The sequence below is a fragment of the Phoxinus phoxinus genome (genome assembly GCF_949152265.1).
Source record: "Phoxinus phoxinus genome assembly, chromosome: 13".
Lineage (NCBI taxonomy): Eukaryota > Metazoa > Chordata > Actinopteri > Cypriniformes > Leuciscidae > Phoxinus > Phoxinus phoxinus.
Genome location: NC_136888.1, coordinates 30,455,655 through 30,470,763, shown reverse-complemented (window position 1 = coordinate 30,470,763; position 15,109 = coordinate 30,455,655). Strand labels below are relative to the sequence as shown.

The 15,109-nt window shown below is 37.6% G+C and overlaps 1 protein-coding gene across 1 annotated transcript in view; it reads right to left on the bottom strand.

Moving 5' to 3' along the window:
* Positions 1–12,943, bottom strand: part of slc35f4 (solute carrier family 35 member F4) — a 31,704-nt gene extending 18,761 nt beyond the window's left edge. Inside the window, exon 1 of the mRNA XM_079632909.1 lies at positions 12,566–12,943. Within this exon, the coding sequence (XP_079489035.1) occupies positions 12,566–12,815 (250 nt within the window). The 5' untranslated portion in view covers positions 12,816–12,943. The remainder of the gene's footprint in view (positions 1–12,565) is intronic.
* Between the last annotated feature and the right edge of the window lie 2,166 nt (positions 12,944–15,109).

The following is a 15,109-nucleotide window of genomic DNA, read 5'->3' as shown; positions in this document are numbered from 1 at the left end:
TGGCTTTGTTTAACACCACACACACAAGCATGCACTTCCTATAGTAATGCATTGAGGTCCGCTGCATATTCCTGAACTCAAAAGAAGCGTCTTTGCTTAGCCAGCACTCGTTATACTGGCAAATTTGCAGCAAGTTTTGAAGAAGAGTCATATTTCTCGGATAAGCTCAGAGCGTCACCAAACAGCAGCTCTAGTTGTACGGTGCCAGGAAATGTGCTTTGCTGCCATTGTGTTTAATGCCCAGTACACATTATACGATTTTGGGCTGTCCCAGATGAAAGATGACCAATTGTGGCGATTTCTGTGGTTGTGGCTCCTAAACTGCGGTCCTAAGTTGTGCAGTGACACGGCGGCCCTTGTCACGGTCTTGCAACCAAAGACAGCCTGCGCTAATTTTCTGACAGTTTCCGAAATTTAGCATGATCATCTCACAGTGTGTTTGCTGCTACGACCTACGTCTACTGACTAGCCAATAAAAATGCAACATGAAATGGCGTATTGATCAACGCGTCAGGGTGCTAAAACTTAAAACTACTTACCTCAAGCTCCATTTATAAAATTGCCATACCAAGTTTACATTTTTGCAATTCCATTACAACATTACATAATACACTCACTGGCCACTTTATTAGGTACACCTGTTCAACTGCTTATTAATGCAAACATCTAATCAGCCAATCACATGGCAGAAACTCAATGTATTTAGGCATGTAGAAATGGTCAAGATGATCCGCTGAAGTTCGAACTGAGCATCAGAACGGGGAAGAAAGGGGATATAAGTGAGTTTGAACGTGGCATGGTTGTTGGTGCCAGACGGACTGGTATTTCAGAAACTGATGATCTACTGGGATTTTCACACGTAACCATCTCTAGAGTTTACAGAGAATGATCAGAAAAAGAGGAAATATCCAGTGAACGGCAGTTCTGTGGCTGAAAATGTCTTGTTGATATCAGAGGAGAATTGTTCGAGACTGGTTCAGCGGATAGAAAGGCAACAGTAACTCAAATAAGCACTCGCTACACACAACAATCTCTGAACACACAACTATCTCTGAACACACAACTATCTCTGAACACACAACTATCTCTGAACACACAACAATCTCTGAACACACAACAATCTCTGAACACACAACAATCTCTGAACACACAACTATCTCTGAACACACAACTATCTCTGAACACACAACTATCTCTGAACACACAACTATCTCTGAACACACAACTATCTCTGAACACACAACTATCTCTGAACACACAACAATCTCTGAACACACAACTATCTCTGAACACACAACTATCTCTGAACACACAACTATCTCTGAACACACAACAATCTCTGAACACACAACAATCTCTGAACACACAACTATCTCTGAACACACAACTATCTCTGAACACACAACTATCTCTGAACACACAACTATCTCTGAACACACAACTATCTCTGAACACACAACTATCTCTGAACACACAACTATCTCTGAACACACAACAATCTCTGAACACACAACTATCTCTGAACACACAACTATCTCTGAACACACAACTATCTCTGAACACACAACAATCTCTGAACACACAACAATCTCTGAACACACAACAATCTCTGAACACACAACTATCTCTGAACACACAACAATCTCTGAACACACAACTATCTCTGAACACACAACTATCTCTGAACACACAACTATCTCTGAACACACAACAATCTCTGAACACACAACAATCTCTGAACACACAACAATCTCTGAACACACAACTATCTCTGAACACACAACTATCTCTGAACACACAACTATCTCTGAACACACAACTATCTCTGAACACACAACTATCTCTGAACACACAACTATCTCTGAACACACAACTATCTCTGAACACACAACAATCTCTGAACACACAACAATCTCTGAACACACAACAATCTCTGAACACACAACAATCTCTGAACACACAACAATCTCTGAACACACAACAATCTCTGAACACACAACAATCTCTGAACACACAACAATCTCTGAACACACAACAATCTCTGAACACACAACAATCTCTGAACAGTGAACACACAACAATCTCTGAACACACGACAATCTCTGAACACAGCAGCAGAAGACACACCGGTGACACTCCTGTCAGATAAGAACAGGAAACTGAGGCTACAATTCACACGAGCTCACCAAGATTGAGCAATTGAAGATTGGAAAAACGTTGCCTGATCTGATGAATCTTGATTTCTGCTGTGATATTCAGATGGTCGGGTTAGTTGATCTAAACAACATGAAAGCATGGATGCATCCTGCCTTGTATCAATGGTTCAGGCTGCTGCTGTAATGTTGTGTTGGATATTTTCTTGGGACATTTTCGGCCCCTTAATACCAACTGAGCATCGTTTGAACTCTAGCCTACCTGATTATTGTTGCCTACCTTGTCCATCCCTTTATGACCACAGTGTATCATCTTCTGATGGCTACTTCCAGCAGGATAACACACCATATCACAAAGCTCAAATCATCTCAAACTGGTTTCTTGAACATGTCAATGAGTTCACTAAACTCAAACGGTCTCCACAGTCTCCTGATCTCAATCCAATAGAGCATCTTTGGGATGTGGGGGAACGGGAGATTCGCATCATGGATGTGCAGCCACAAATCTGCAGCAACTGTGTGATGCTCTCATGTCAATAGTGACTAACATCTCTGAGGGATGTGTCCAGCACCTTGTTGAATCTGTGCCTTGAAGAATTAAGGCAGTTCTGAAGACAAAAGAGTGTATCAATGTGATATTAGCAAGGTGTACCTAATAAACTGACCAGTGAATGTATATTAATTCAAATTATATTAATACATGTGTGAATAATATAACACTCAACTGAGTTTGCATTCAATCATGTGTCACACGCATACTCTTCACCGGCAGAGACAATAAAATATACACAGCAGTGCATAGCGAGAGAAATCTTAAAAGACAGATTATATTTCCGCAGTTCAAGTATAAGATTATATTACATATTCACACATACTTGATGATGGATTTTGTGTCAGGACTGCATATATTTTGTGAATTGTGATGCCAAGGAGAAAATTAAACCACAGCTTTTTTAATGACTTAACTTTTCTCTTGCTGATTTATTATTAATATATTACACTCGACTAAACTACAATCTACTACATTAAGCATCAGAATTCATGCGCTCCTGTACGGAAAATAAAAGCACACACATGCTCTACTATACTCAGTAGAGGTCTTATTTTCAACCTGTCTTTTTCCAACGGACACCTGCCATTTGAGATGCCTGTTGTTTCGTCCCAACGCCTCCTCCTCTCTCATCCCTGCCATAGCAACGCCTGGCCCTTGTGTTGCACCTTCGGTATTGCCACCGCGGCCCCATTCAGCACCTTTGTCATTTAGATCAGTGCCATGTTCCTCCACCATTGTCCACAGACCTGCTGCGTCCTTTATGCACGTCTATTAGCTGCGTTCTACGAGACGAGTGCGAGACAAGAGTAGAATAGTACACCCACGCGCTGAGTGTTACACACACTTCATAACCAATCGGTCAAAACCCCATAAAAGAGCCGAGGAGCTGCGTGATCTCCATAAACATATGCTTTCTTGTCTTTATCACTTTAGACTCAATAAAGATTGCAAAAGGAAATTCTAATGGTCAGACTTCCGCTGTTTGGACGCCACCTGGTCTTTCCTGTTAACAAATACTGTATGTGAACAACTATGGAAGCCAATTTCCGCCACATAAAAATAATAATAATTAGAATGTCAGTTATGACATAAAACATTGATTTTATGAGATTCTAAAATCATGTCATCATAATAATCATGAGATAAAAAGTCATAATAATGACATACTAAGTCATAATTACGAGATAAAAAGAATTATGAGATAATTAAGACAAAAAGTAGAAATTATTTATGAGATACGAAATCATAACTATAACAATATTGTTTGACTTTTTAATTAAATAATTGTTTATCTCATAATTAGGACTCAGTATCTCATAATTTCAGCTTTTTTTTTTATCTTATAATCATGCCTTATTTCATAATTTGACTTTTTATCTCACAATCATGACTTTTTATGCCATAATAATCAAGGCATTTTAAAATTGACCATTAAACTAATTTAGTGAATTTCCATGCTTGTTCTGTAGTCAACTGGTTTTCATATAGAGGCTTTGCATTAAATGTTTATTTTGAATTTTATATGAATAACTATATTTGACATTAAATAAATGTCCTTACTATGTGTCTTTGAGTACTAACAACACATAAATTACACAAATATAATATTATCACATAATACAGTCAAATGAAATAAAATTAAATGTATAGGCAGCGCAACTCTGTTTAGTCTGTATGATATGATCTCCGTCTGCGGTTCTGCAGCTGGATAAATCTCACATTTTCAGATGATTAGCCATCAAAACATCTTGCGGTTTGAACCGATGAATTGGATCTAGGGATCAATGTTCAGCTGGTTTCAGTAGTTAAAGGTATAGGCACATTTTTTTTATTATAAACACTTGTTGCTATACTGGTTGAAACTCTTCACATCTGATAGCAATCAGTAATAGAAGTGGTCTAAACATAAAAACATGTACATATATTCTGTGGAAGTCTCAGGACTAAAAAAGTATCGTCCAATCATTGCATTCGGTCTTACCTGCCTGTCAACATATGTATTTCCATACCTCCACGCACCTGCAGACAGACCGTCACTGAGCGGCACAAAACAACAAGCTAATGCTGCGTTCACGCCATGCCGAGAAGGCAACCTGTGACCGAGCTGTTCACGTCCTCAGACTCGGATTTATGCGTTTTTATGGATCTGCAGCAGTCAGGTTGTACAAGAGCTCTGCGAGTTGTTTACGTTCATTATTGTAATGTGCTTTGAGACATGGTTTATTTAACGCCATCTCTCGTGACGCTGTGCGTGTTTTAGAGGATGTGTGTCTTTGAAGACATGAAGGGAGGGTGGCGTCTTATGCTTTCAAAGCTAGCTTGCTATTGCTAGCCTCTCTGAAATTGCCTACCCTACCTTTAAGCCCTGCTGGTAGATGGTGTAACTACAGCCCCATGCAGGCAAAAACTGTTTCTATGCCATATAAAAATAATACATATTTATGGCTCAGGTGATTGGCTCACAAAAAAAAAAGTAAATAAGTGCCCATATGCAAAAATGGCCATGTCTATATTGGTTCTTTAAAGGCTGCACAAATAGGAATAACTGTTAGCTTTCTACAGGTATATTATACCTCTGTACAACCACTGTAAAAAGAGAGGAGTGACACCTTGTGTCCAGGCAAAGGGGTTGCAGCTCCTCTCTGAACTCAAACCTTATAAGTTGTGGCCAAATAGTCATTCTCTAACCTTAATGCTAACCACTAACTGAACCCTGGTAGCAGCAAATGTGCACATGATCAAGATTTACTCTATCTAGCCCTGATCCGCAGTGCTAGCTACTCTCAGAATCAGCCACATCTGAAGTAAAATATGAAAACATGAAGTAAAATGTTTCACAATTTGTCTGTGTCAGAGGGACCATCACTACATCAGCCTGAATCATCAATGAACGAGTGAAGAGATATGTCAAATGACCAGATGGGGGCAGCACAAGAGTGCACAAAGTATAAAGCATTCAGACAATTTTGTGCTGATCTTGCAGAACTAATTTTAAGAGGTTTTATGATAATGGTTTAAGATCACCTCCACAGACCCAGGGAAAATCTTAATGAGTGTCAGAGAAGTTTACAGAGATGTCCAAAAAGTTTGGAAAGGCCTCAGGCAAAGTGGGGTTTTGGACAACATCAGCGTAAATCCTTATCATTTTGTGATGACTTTGCATTAACAAGGGATAACACAAATTATGCAAACATTTTATTAAATAAAAAGGAATTCACCACATTGAAAATACTAGAGCTATTTATGAATAATCTCTAAACTGTGTTCTGATTGGTAATTAGAAATTGTAATAATTAGTAAGGTTTAAATTAACTTGAGCTAACATGAACTAACAATGAAACATTCACAAAGACGAATAAATACTGTAACGAATGTATTGCTGTTAGTATGTAACAAATGTATTAGTTCATGTTAGTTAATGTATTAAATAATAAAGTGCCCCTATTATGCTATTTTAAAGTCTCCTAATTTTTTTTATATTAAATGGAACCTTATTGTGAAGTGTTACCAAATAGTAACTGAAGTAGAAAAAATAATTTCAAAATAATAAATATCATATTTAGAAAAACAAAATGAGAGTTAAAATTCCACTAAAATAACACAGACTTGAAGTGTGAACATTATTTACTTGTTTTTTTTAAGGTGATTCAAGGACGATTACTTGCGTCAGCTGTCCGTTCTGAAGTCTGTAAAGCTCCCATGTGAGCCCACAGTTAACAGCGCCGCTCTGGCTAAGCAGATGAGAAGAGTCCCATTAGAGTTGTATCTAAAAATAGCTCTCGAGACGAGGTGGTCTGCAGTCAGAGCGACCGCTGCAGACACACATAGACGATCACTGACTCGGGCATCTCCATGTATGAGAGGTCAGAGGACAACAGATGACACCAACCGTTAGTGGGGTAGGGAAAGGTAACGAAACATCTCAGTCGGTTTTCCATCCAACTATATTTTGATGTGCATTTTGAAAATGCGCATAAGTGTGCCACACAAGTGGCAGATGCAGATGCAGTATAGGTCATAAACACCGCCCTCTCCATGTAATCTAAAGGGACGTGAGACAAACTAAACAATCAAATTACACATCAAAATTATTTTTCCCAAAGACGGTTTCTGTCATTTTAGGTCATTTTTTTAAATCACGCTGATGTAAGTTCAAGCGTTCGTTTTTTTTTTATAAGTTTGATTTTAGTTAGCTATGCGATACTATAAAAACAGGAGTGTGACGTCATGATTGACAGCTGAGATTGACAGCTTCTCTGAGCAAAGTAGTCACCGAGGCACCAATGGACTTTTTCAGGATTTTCGGGAGGAGATTAGAGCTTTAACTTTAATTTATATATTTCCACAACTGTTTATTTCACACCGACATAATGAGTTGTTCAGCAGTAAACTGTATACTAACTGATTCAGCAGAAGTGTGACTTGATATCGCGGCTCTACCTCATGTTCACGACTCCACAGACTCTTCAGACATTGACGGCTTCACTTCTCTACAATGGAAGAGAGTGAAGGTGCGTCGTCTATATTTTTTTTACAGTCTATGATGGAAACGGACATGTGAATATACTCAGAATTAACATAGAAATTTTGTGCTTTAGACACCGATGAACTTGAGTTTTGAGTTAGCTCAAATGCGCGTTAAGAAACAGGTTCTTTTCCGCATACTTATTATGTGTTATGAGAACTTGTGACCAGTTGTACAAGTAAAAACACCATGGCATGGCATTATGCATTAAAGGTGCAATATGTAATATTTACAGCTAGTGTTTGAAATGGGTTCTCCCGCCCCATCCTCCTCAGACTCAACGCTCACGCGGGTTGCCAGGTCGAGTACATGCAACAGGAACGAGTGGCATGGACAACGGAAGGCGACGAGCCTTACACTGTAAGTTGATTCGTTCAGGTATCCGCATTTTAATATGCCTCTGGTCCTAGAGCTTTTTAGATGGACACTGAGGCTTTTTAGGTCCAGTGGAATCTGCAATCTCTGACCCAGTTTGTTTGCTGGCTTTCATCGCTGTGTTTTCTGCCTACTGGCAACCCCGGGGTGTCAAAATACTATTTGGTAAATTGGCAGTGGGCGGGATCACACAGACCAAAACAAAAACAGACATTACGACACGGAACACACATTTCAAAGTAGAATAAATGGCTGTAGCATTGTTTCTCGGAGAAAGAAGTATGTGGACATAGCATGTTTCCTAAATCTTTTTACAGTCAAAAAAATAATAATCACATACAGCACCTTTAAGCCCGACAAAAGGTTCGACAAACATAGAGCCCTTGACATTTGTATGGAATTCAGAATTTTAAACTCAAGTAATTTTGCGAAGGCTACAGAGTAAAAAAAATATGTTCATGATTTGTTATCACAACTTTTTTTCTTTTGTCAAATCAACTTCATAACTAATGTGTGAAGATACAGCCTGATCTCACGGCAATTCGAACGAATTTTACGAGGTGGCTAATTCGTACCAATTCATACGACCTCACTCGTACGAATTTGTAAGTTTTTGCTAAATCGTACATATTTTACGAGTTGCCAAAATCGTATGAATTCATACGAATGACCTACCCCTGACCCCGCCCCTAAACCTACCCATCACGTGGGTTTAGTCAAATCGTACAAATTCGTACGAGTGAGGTCGTACAAATTCGTACGAATTAGCCACCTTTTAATCACTCGTACAAATTCGTACGAATTGGTCGTGAGATAGCGTTGGAAGATAACATACTATTTTGAGTTTCTGTTTATTAAACCATTCTTCTTCATTGTATTAACTCAAATTTTTAATTACAACGAACTATCATTTTTAAGGCAACAAGGTAACTTGTGCCAAATTCTTGCCCCTGCCAGATTATTACCCCGTCCCGGGGTTAGGAATAACCAGTCAGGGAGCAGCTTCAACTATAATGTGGAAGGGAGTCAAAATTAGTCACAACACCGGCGTATGTGGGCATAGCATCTGTTTAAGGCCTCATATTTCATCAGTTCTTCTTCGTCTCCTCACAGCATTTAATAAAATGATGTCCAACAACACAAATAACTCTCTCCGAAGCAATGGGCTCCATCACAACAAGTTACCCCAAGATATAGATATAGATATAGATATGTTTGTTCATATTCCTGCACAAATTAAGCCCTGGTAAAATGAGTTATTTAAAAAAAAAAAAGCTTTTACTTTTTGATAACAAATTGCTAAATAGGACACATCGGAGATTATGGATTTTTCATAATATAGAACAAAAATAAAACAAATCTAACATAACGAAATACATTGAGCATTTAGTGCACCTAATCAACAAAAATAATAATGTCCAGCAGTGACACCTAAAGGTAGGAAGGACCTTCCTCTATCCTGCTTTGAGCACCTTGCATTGTCCAAAAGTCCTAAAGTGAGGAGGAAAAAGTGAAATGATGATACAGAGGGTCGAGGATAAAGTAATGCAAGTTACTTTGTTTTCCTGTTTATTGATTGAATTTGCATTTCCTGCATCCTGAGGCTTATCCATTTCACTTTTGGTGTGAAAGGGCCTTTACATTTGCCAAAATTATAACTTTTATTTCTTTATTTTTTATTAAAAAACTAACAAGCTAGCTCAGCCCAGTTGAGAGAAAGCAAAACAATAAAATAAATGCAAAAATAATGTAACGCATTACTTTCTATAAAAAGTAACTAAGTAAAGAAATGTGTTACTTTTCAGGGAGTAACGCAATATTAACACATTATTTTTTTTAAGTAACGGTTGTACTTTATTTGACAGCATGTGTGCACTTATGTGTACTTACAGTGTACTTAAGAAAGTACTGGGTAATATAAGGTAACTAAATGGGTTAAGGTTAAGTGTAGGTTCAGGGTTAGCACCTTAATTATCACCCAGTTATTGAAATGAATATAATAAGTACATAGTATGTACATTGGGAACAGGACTGTAAAATAAAGTGCTACCAAAGTAACTTTCTCCAACACTGCTGTTGAGTCAGGTCTTAAAACACAGTCTCAGAGGAAACATTTCAACGTGACACCTTATACTTAAAAAAAAAAAACGTTTATTTGGCCGATCACAGTAATTTTTAGCTTTTAACTAAGTGCTCATAGAAAAAACTTTTTTGTGTGTGTCTTCATCTGAAAAGCCATTTGAATATGATTTTTTGTTGTTGTTGTTTTAATTGGGACATCTGGCACAGCCCGTAATGTGTGATGAGCGAGTGGCAAAGATGAATGCAGTACAGATTTATCGTTACCATCCACCGTCCTCTGGGACTTCATCACACACAAATGCATCCACACACACATACTGATATTCATTACACATTATTCATGTACTTACATACTGCAGTGTAATAACGGCACACCAGAGACACAGGCCACTACACCACCGCTCATGTATTAAATTTAAATCCTGCATGCTGCTAACAAAAGCAGAACCTTAAATCTGTCCTGTGTCAAGACTCCTTCGATTGCATTACAATAGACTGAGGGTATTGAAATTCAGGAAAGGCACAGAGACCTATAATTAGGATCCAATCATCACTCTACTCCATTCACATTGTCATTTTAAAAGGTGTTCAGTAAATCAGTCTGTTGAATTCTGTCTGATCACACTTCTTGCTTTATATATTGCTTGTGATTTCTTGTTTATTTGTTTGCACAATGGCTTATTATCATTCATTGCATATATGAGCATGATGTATGATTTACTTTATTTGTAAACAAAATTCATTCATAAAACATAAGCCAATACAAATTTGTTTAGCCTACAACACAATTGTCTGCAGACATTTTTAAGATATTTATATTTTGTTGACATAATTTACTTCACTGATGGATCTAAACTATCTAAACAAAGTGGCATTTTATTATTATATATTTTATTGTTATATCTATTACATTTTAGTTTCAATCTGATTTCTCAAATCTAATTTCCTTCATATTATGTACAGTAACAGTCAAAAGTTTGGAAACATTACTATCTTTAATGTTTTTGAAAGAAGTCTCTTATGCTCACCAAGCCTGCATTTATTTGATCAAAAATACATAAAACTGTTAGCCTGGGAAAACCCAGACCACTCTCAGTTGTAACTGAGTAAGGGTCTGGCAAAGCTCCATAGACAATTCATTTCCACAGGGGCGTCACCAACGGACGTCGGATAGATCTAAAACCAATCAGAGCGATGAATGACATGACGTATGCAGAGCGACGGAGAAACATCTCGAGACTCTCAGCAATACTCCGTTTGTGTTAACGAAAATTACAATTTTAAATCGCTTGAAACAGACGCGATAGCTGATTCGAACGAGTGATGTTGTGATGTTCCAGGGCGGCATCCATCTTTGTAATGTACAAAATCTGGGTTACCGTCTCTGCTCTGTCGTCATCGTGTAAAGCCCGCCCCAACGTTTCTGATTGGTGCCGCGATTTCGACGGATTGGAAATGGGTTTCAATGGGCTCTTTGCCAGACCCACTTGCAGAGCAAATCTAAATTTGCCGAAAGTGGTCTGGGTTTTCCCAGGCTATAAAACTGTAATATTGTGAAATATTATAACAATTTAAAATAATGTTTTTCTGTTGAATACTTTAATTTATATATGTGATGCAAAGCTGAACATTCAACATCATTACTGTCTTCAGTGTCACATGATCCTTCAGAAATCCTATATGCTGATTTGATACTCAGTCATTATCAATTTTAGAAACAGTTGTGCTGCTTAATATTTTTTATAACCTCTGATACTTTTAAAGGATTCTTTGATGAATAAAAAGTAAAAAAACACTCTAGAAAATGCTGGGTTGTTTCAACCCAATTTTGGGTCAAATATGGACAAACCCAAACGTTGGGTTAAAAATGTAATTTAAAAATGTAACCCAACGGCTGGGTTTGTCCATATTTGACCCAAAATTGGGTTGAAACAACAGCATTTATCAGCATTTATCAGCATTTTTTAGAGTGAAAGAAAAGCATTTATTTAAAATATAAATCTTTTGTAACAACAATATACACTACCGTTCAAAAGGTTGAGGTCAGTACATTTTTCATTTCTTTTTTTCCTGAAAGAAATTAATAGCCTGTGACACTGCCACATTAGTAGTACTATTCAGCAAGAATGTGTTAAAGTGAAAAAAAAATTATGGTAAAGATTTATATTGTTAGAAAAGATTTCTATTTTTAATAAATGCTGTTCTTTTTAACTTTTTATTCATCAATGAATTCTAAAAATAAATAAATCCACAGGTTCCAAAAAAAAGAAAGAAAAGGAAGCAGCACAACAGTTTCCAACATTGATAATAACTAAGTATTGATCAGCATATTAGAATTATTTCTGGATCATGTGACACTGAAGACTGGAGTAATGATGCTGAAAATTCAGCTTTGCATCACATAATTAAATTATATTTTAAAGTATATTAAAAAAGAAAACCATTATTTAAAATTGTAATAATATTTCACAATATAATATTTTTTTCTGTATTTTTGATCAAATAAATGCAGGCTTGATGAGCATATTGAGACTTAAAAAAATAAATAAATAAAAAAGAAATGTTTCCAAACTTTTGATCGATACTGTATATTATATCCTGTTATTTCCCCCCATCCTGACCTATTCTCTTTTATTCTACATTCCATCCTATTCTAAAACTTTGAATAAAGAAAGTTTTGCCGACTGAATCAGATTTATTTATGCAGCACGCACATAACTTGTGAACAAAGCAAAATGAGACACACACAGCATGTTTTCTTTTCTCCACATTCACATCGATGGATGATCATGGATCGTTCAAGGCCATCACAGTGACTTGATCTCGACACCATTACTAAGGCTACAGTTGTTATTGCGTGTGTATTTAAACACTTACTTTTGTGGCTGGAGTACCCGGGGTTATAGCCATAATAGCCTGTAATTCGTAAAATCCGATCCTCGATGTCATGGAGCCCGTTGGCCGTCACTTGAGGCGCTTGATCCCAGCGGCTGTTCACCTGCGGAGACGCCTTGCCCGGTAACGTTAGGTGCGGGCTCTTGCCCGGTAGGTGTGGGCTCTTGCCCGGTAGGGTCTCCAAGCGAAAGCAGGGCTCCTCTCCCGAATCCTGGATATCCGTGCTGCTCATTTTACCTCTGAACGGGCAAAACGGCAGCTTTCATGTAACAAGCGATAACCATACGAAACCCGCAGTTGAGAGCATCACCCGAGTCAAATTCCAGCACACGTTTCTTCCAGTCTCTCAGGGTTGTTGTGTGAAACTTGCCCAGCGCGTGCGTTTCGTGCATCAGACAGCAGGGGGCGTCACGCTGCTCCGAACAGATGATAGTAAACACTCGAGGTCCGATTCATTTTAGTGAATCGGTTCGTTTCATTGAACAGCTCCATAAAAAACCTATCGTTTCACTTATAATATCATCGTTTTATTTTTGTGGTAAATACATCTTTATATACTACTTTAGTAACGGGATTTGTCTGTTTTTTTTTCAACGACTTAATAATGCTTTTTTGGGTTAAGGTTTAGTTTTAATCCTGTGATTTACAAACGCTGTGCGATTCGGTTCGAATGAATCATTAAAACGATCCTGTTCAAAATAAAAATTCGCTCGAGATTCTGATATAACGGAGAAGTCGACGCTGTGGAGTGCAGTCGTTATTACAAAAGTGACACGTACGTGTGTGTGTGTGTATGTGTGTGTGTGTGCGTGCGTGCGCTCCAGCCTAAAATATTTCACCATCAAATGTTTCAATGTGCCGCTCAAGGCACAGTGACAAAGCACACGATCGTATGCATTTCATATTGCAGGCCAACTAGTGGTAATAGCCTAAATGCAATATAAAAGAAGTGGGTCTAAGTGAGTCACTGAAATATTCAACACAGATAGATAGATAGATAGATAGATAGATAGATAGATAGATAGATAGATAGATAGATAGATAGATAGATAGATAGATAGATAGATAGATAGATAAGATTTGCCGGGACATGATTAGCAAAAGTAAAGATACAGTGTTTGTCCATTCTTGAATTGCTCTCTCTATGTTTTAGTGCACATATGTTACACTAATTGAGGCATGCGGCTGTGTCATATTGTTTTCTTCAAATATTTATGAGGCTTTGCCTTTGAGAGTGAGAGTGTAGCTCTGAGATGGTGCCACAGGGCTATTTTCCCCAACTAAATTAGTTTTAGCTAGCTTCACGTATATCTAATCTGCATTCAAGGGTAATTTCTCCACTCCTAATTGTTAACGTGAGTGATAAAATAATGGCTAATTCGTGTTTTAGCTAAAGCCACAGAGGTACAGTTGTTGTAAAGTGTTATCACTTCCATTTAGCCAGTTTTAATCTCTCCCATGGCAGTAAGTAAGAAGAACACAACTTCATATCTAGAGCAAAGCACTATAAAATGCCTCTGAACGCAAGTTTTGAGTCGCTGGTCTCAGCTTCGAGCATCTCTGCTCAAAACCAATGCTTCAGAACATCCAGTAGAAAAAGTGCTGAGGTTCAGGCCAAACCTAGTCCAATATCACAAGCCAAGTCTATTTCAGTGACTCCTGCATGGCTCTGTAGCAAATCCTTAGCACTTTGTGTGAAATCGATCTCCGGCACAGTGAGGAGAATTTTCTCACGCTGCTCTCGGATTTTCTACGCGAGAAGGACACATGCTGAGTTTCATATGTGGCCCAATTACTGCGCCTGACTCTATAAGCTTTGCTTCCCTCACTCATGGCTAAACCAATCTGCTCTGCACATTGCTCTGTTTCCTTTTGTTCTCCGTCCAGCCTGCTATGCTATCACTCTCGTACCATTCTTCACACTTGCTGGTGTTGTTTGGTGGCCAGAACAGCAACTTATGACTCTCAAGCCCAGAACTTTTCTACACCGTTCAGAATGTATTACATTTCAGCTCATTTTTTTTCCACAGCCAATGATACACTGTAGAGTACAAAGACATTTTGGGTAACACTTTATTTTACAATGTCCTCGTTTTACATACTTATTATAGTATATACATTAGGCATAATTACAAGCACCTATCCCTTAACCAAACCCTAATCCTATAACCCTAACACTATGTACATGTTGCTAATTAATATTACTCAATACTTAATTGCATAATTACACTGTAATAAGGACAACTTAAAATAAAGTGCATGTAACCTTTACTTTTTGGTAAAACATAAACATATAATACAATAACATTTATTTTAAACATTTTATAATGGAAAATCATTCACGTAAATAATTGAATTATTTGCTAATAATTATTTAAAAAATGTTTTCAAAACATATTTTTTAAGGTAAGAATTTTTTGTTGATAAATAGGCTATCATGCATTTTGAATATATAAATATATCCACATTTCTGGAGTGTCATGAGGGGTCATGCAGGGGTCCTCTCTATGATTTCATTTCTATTTG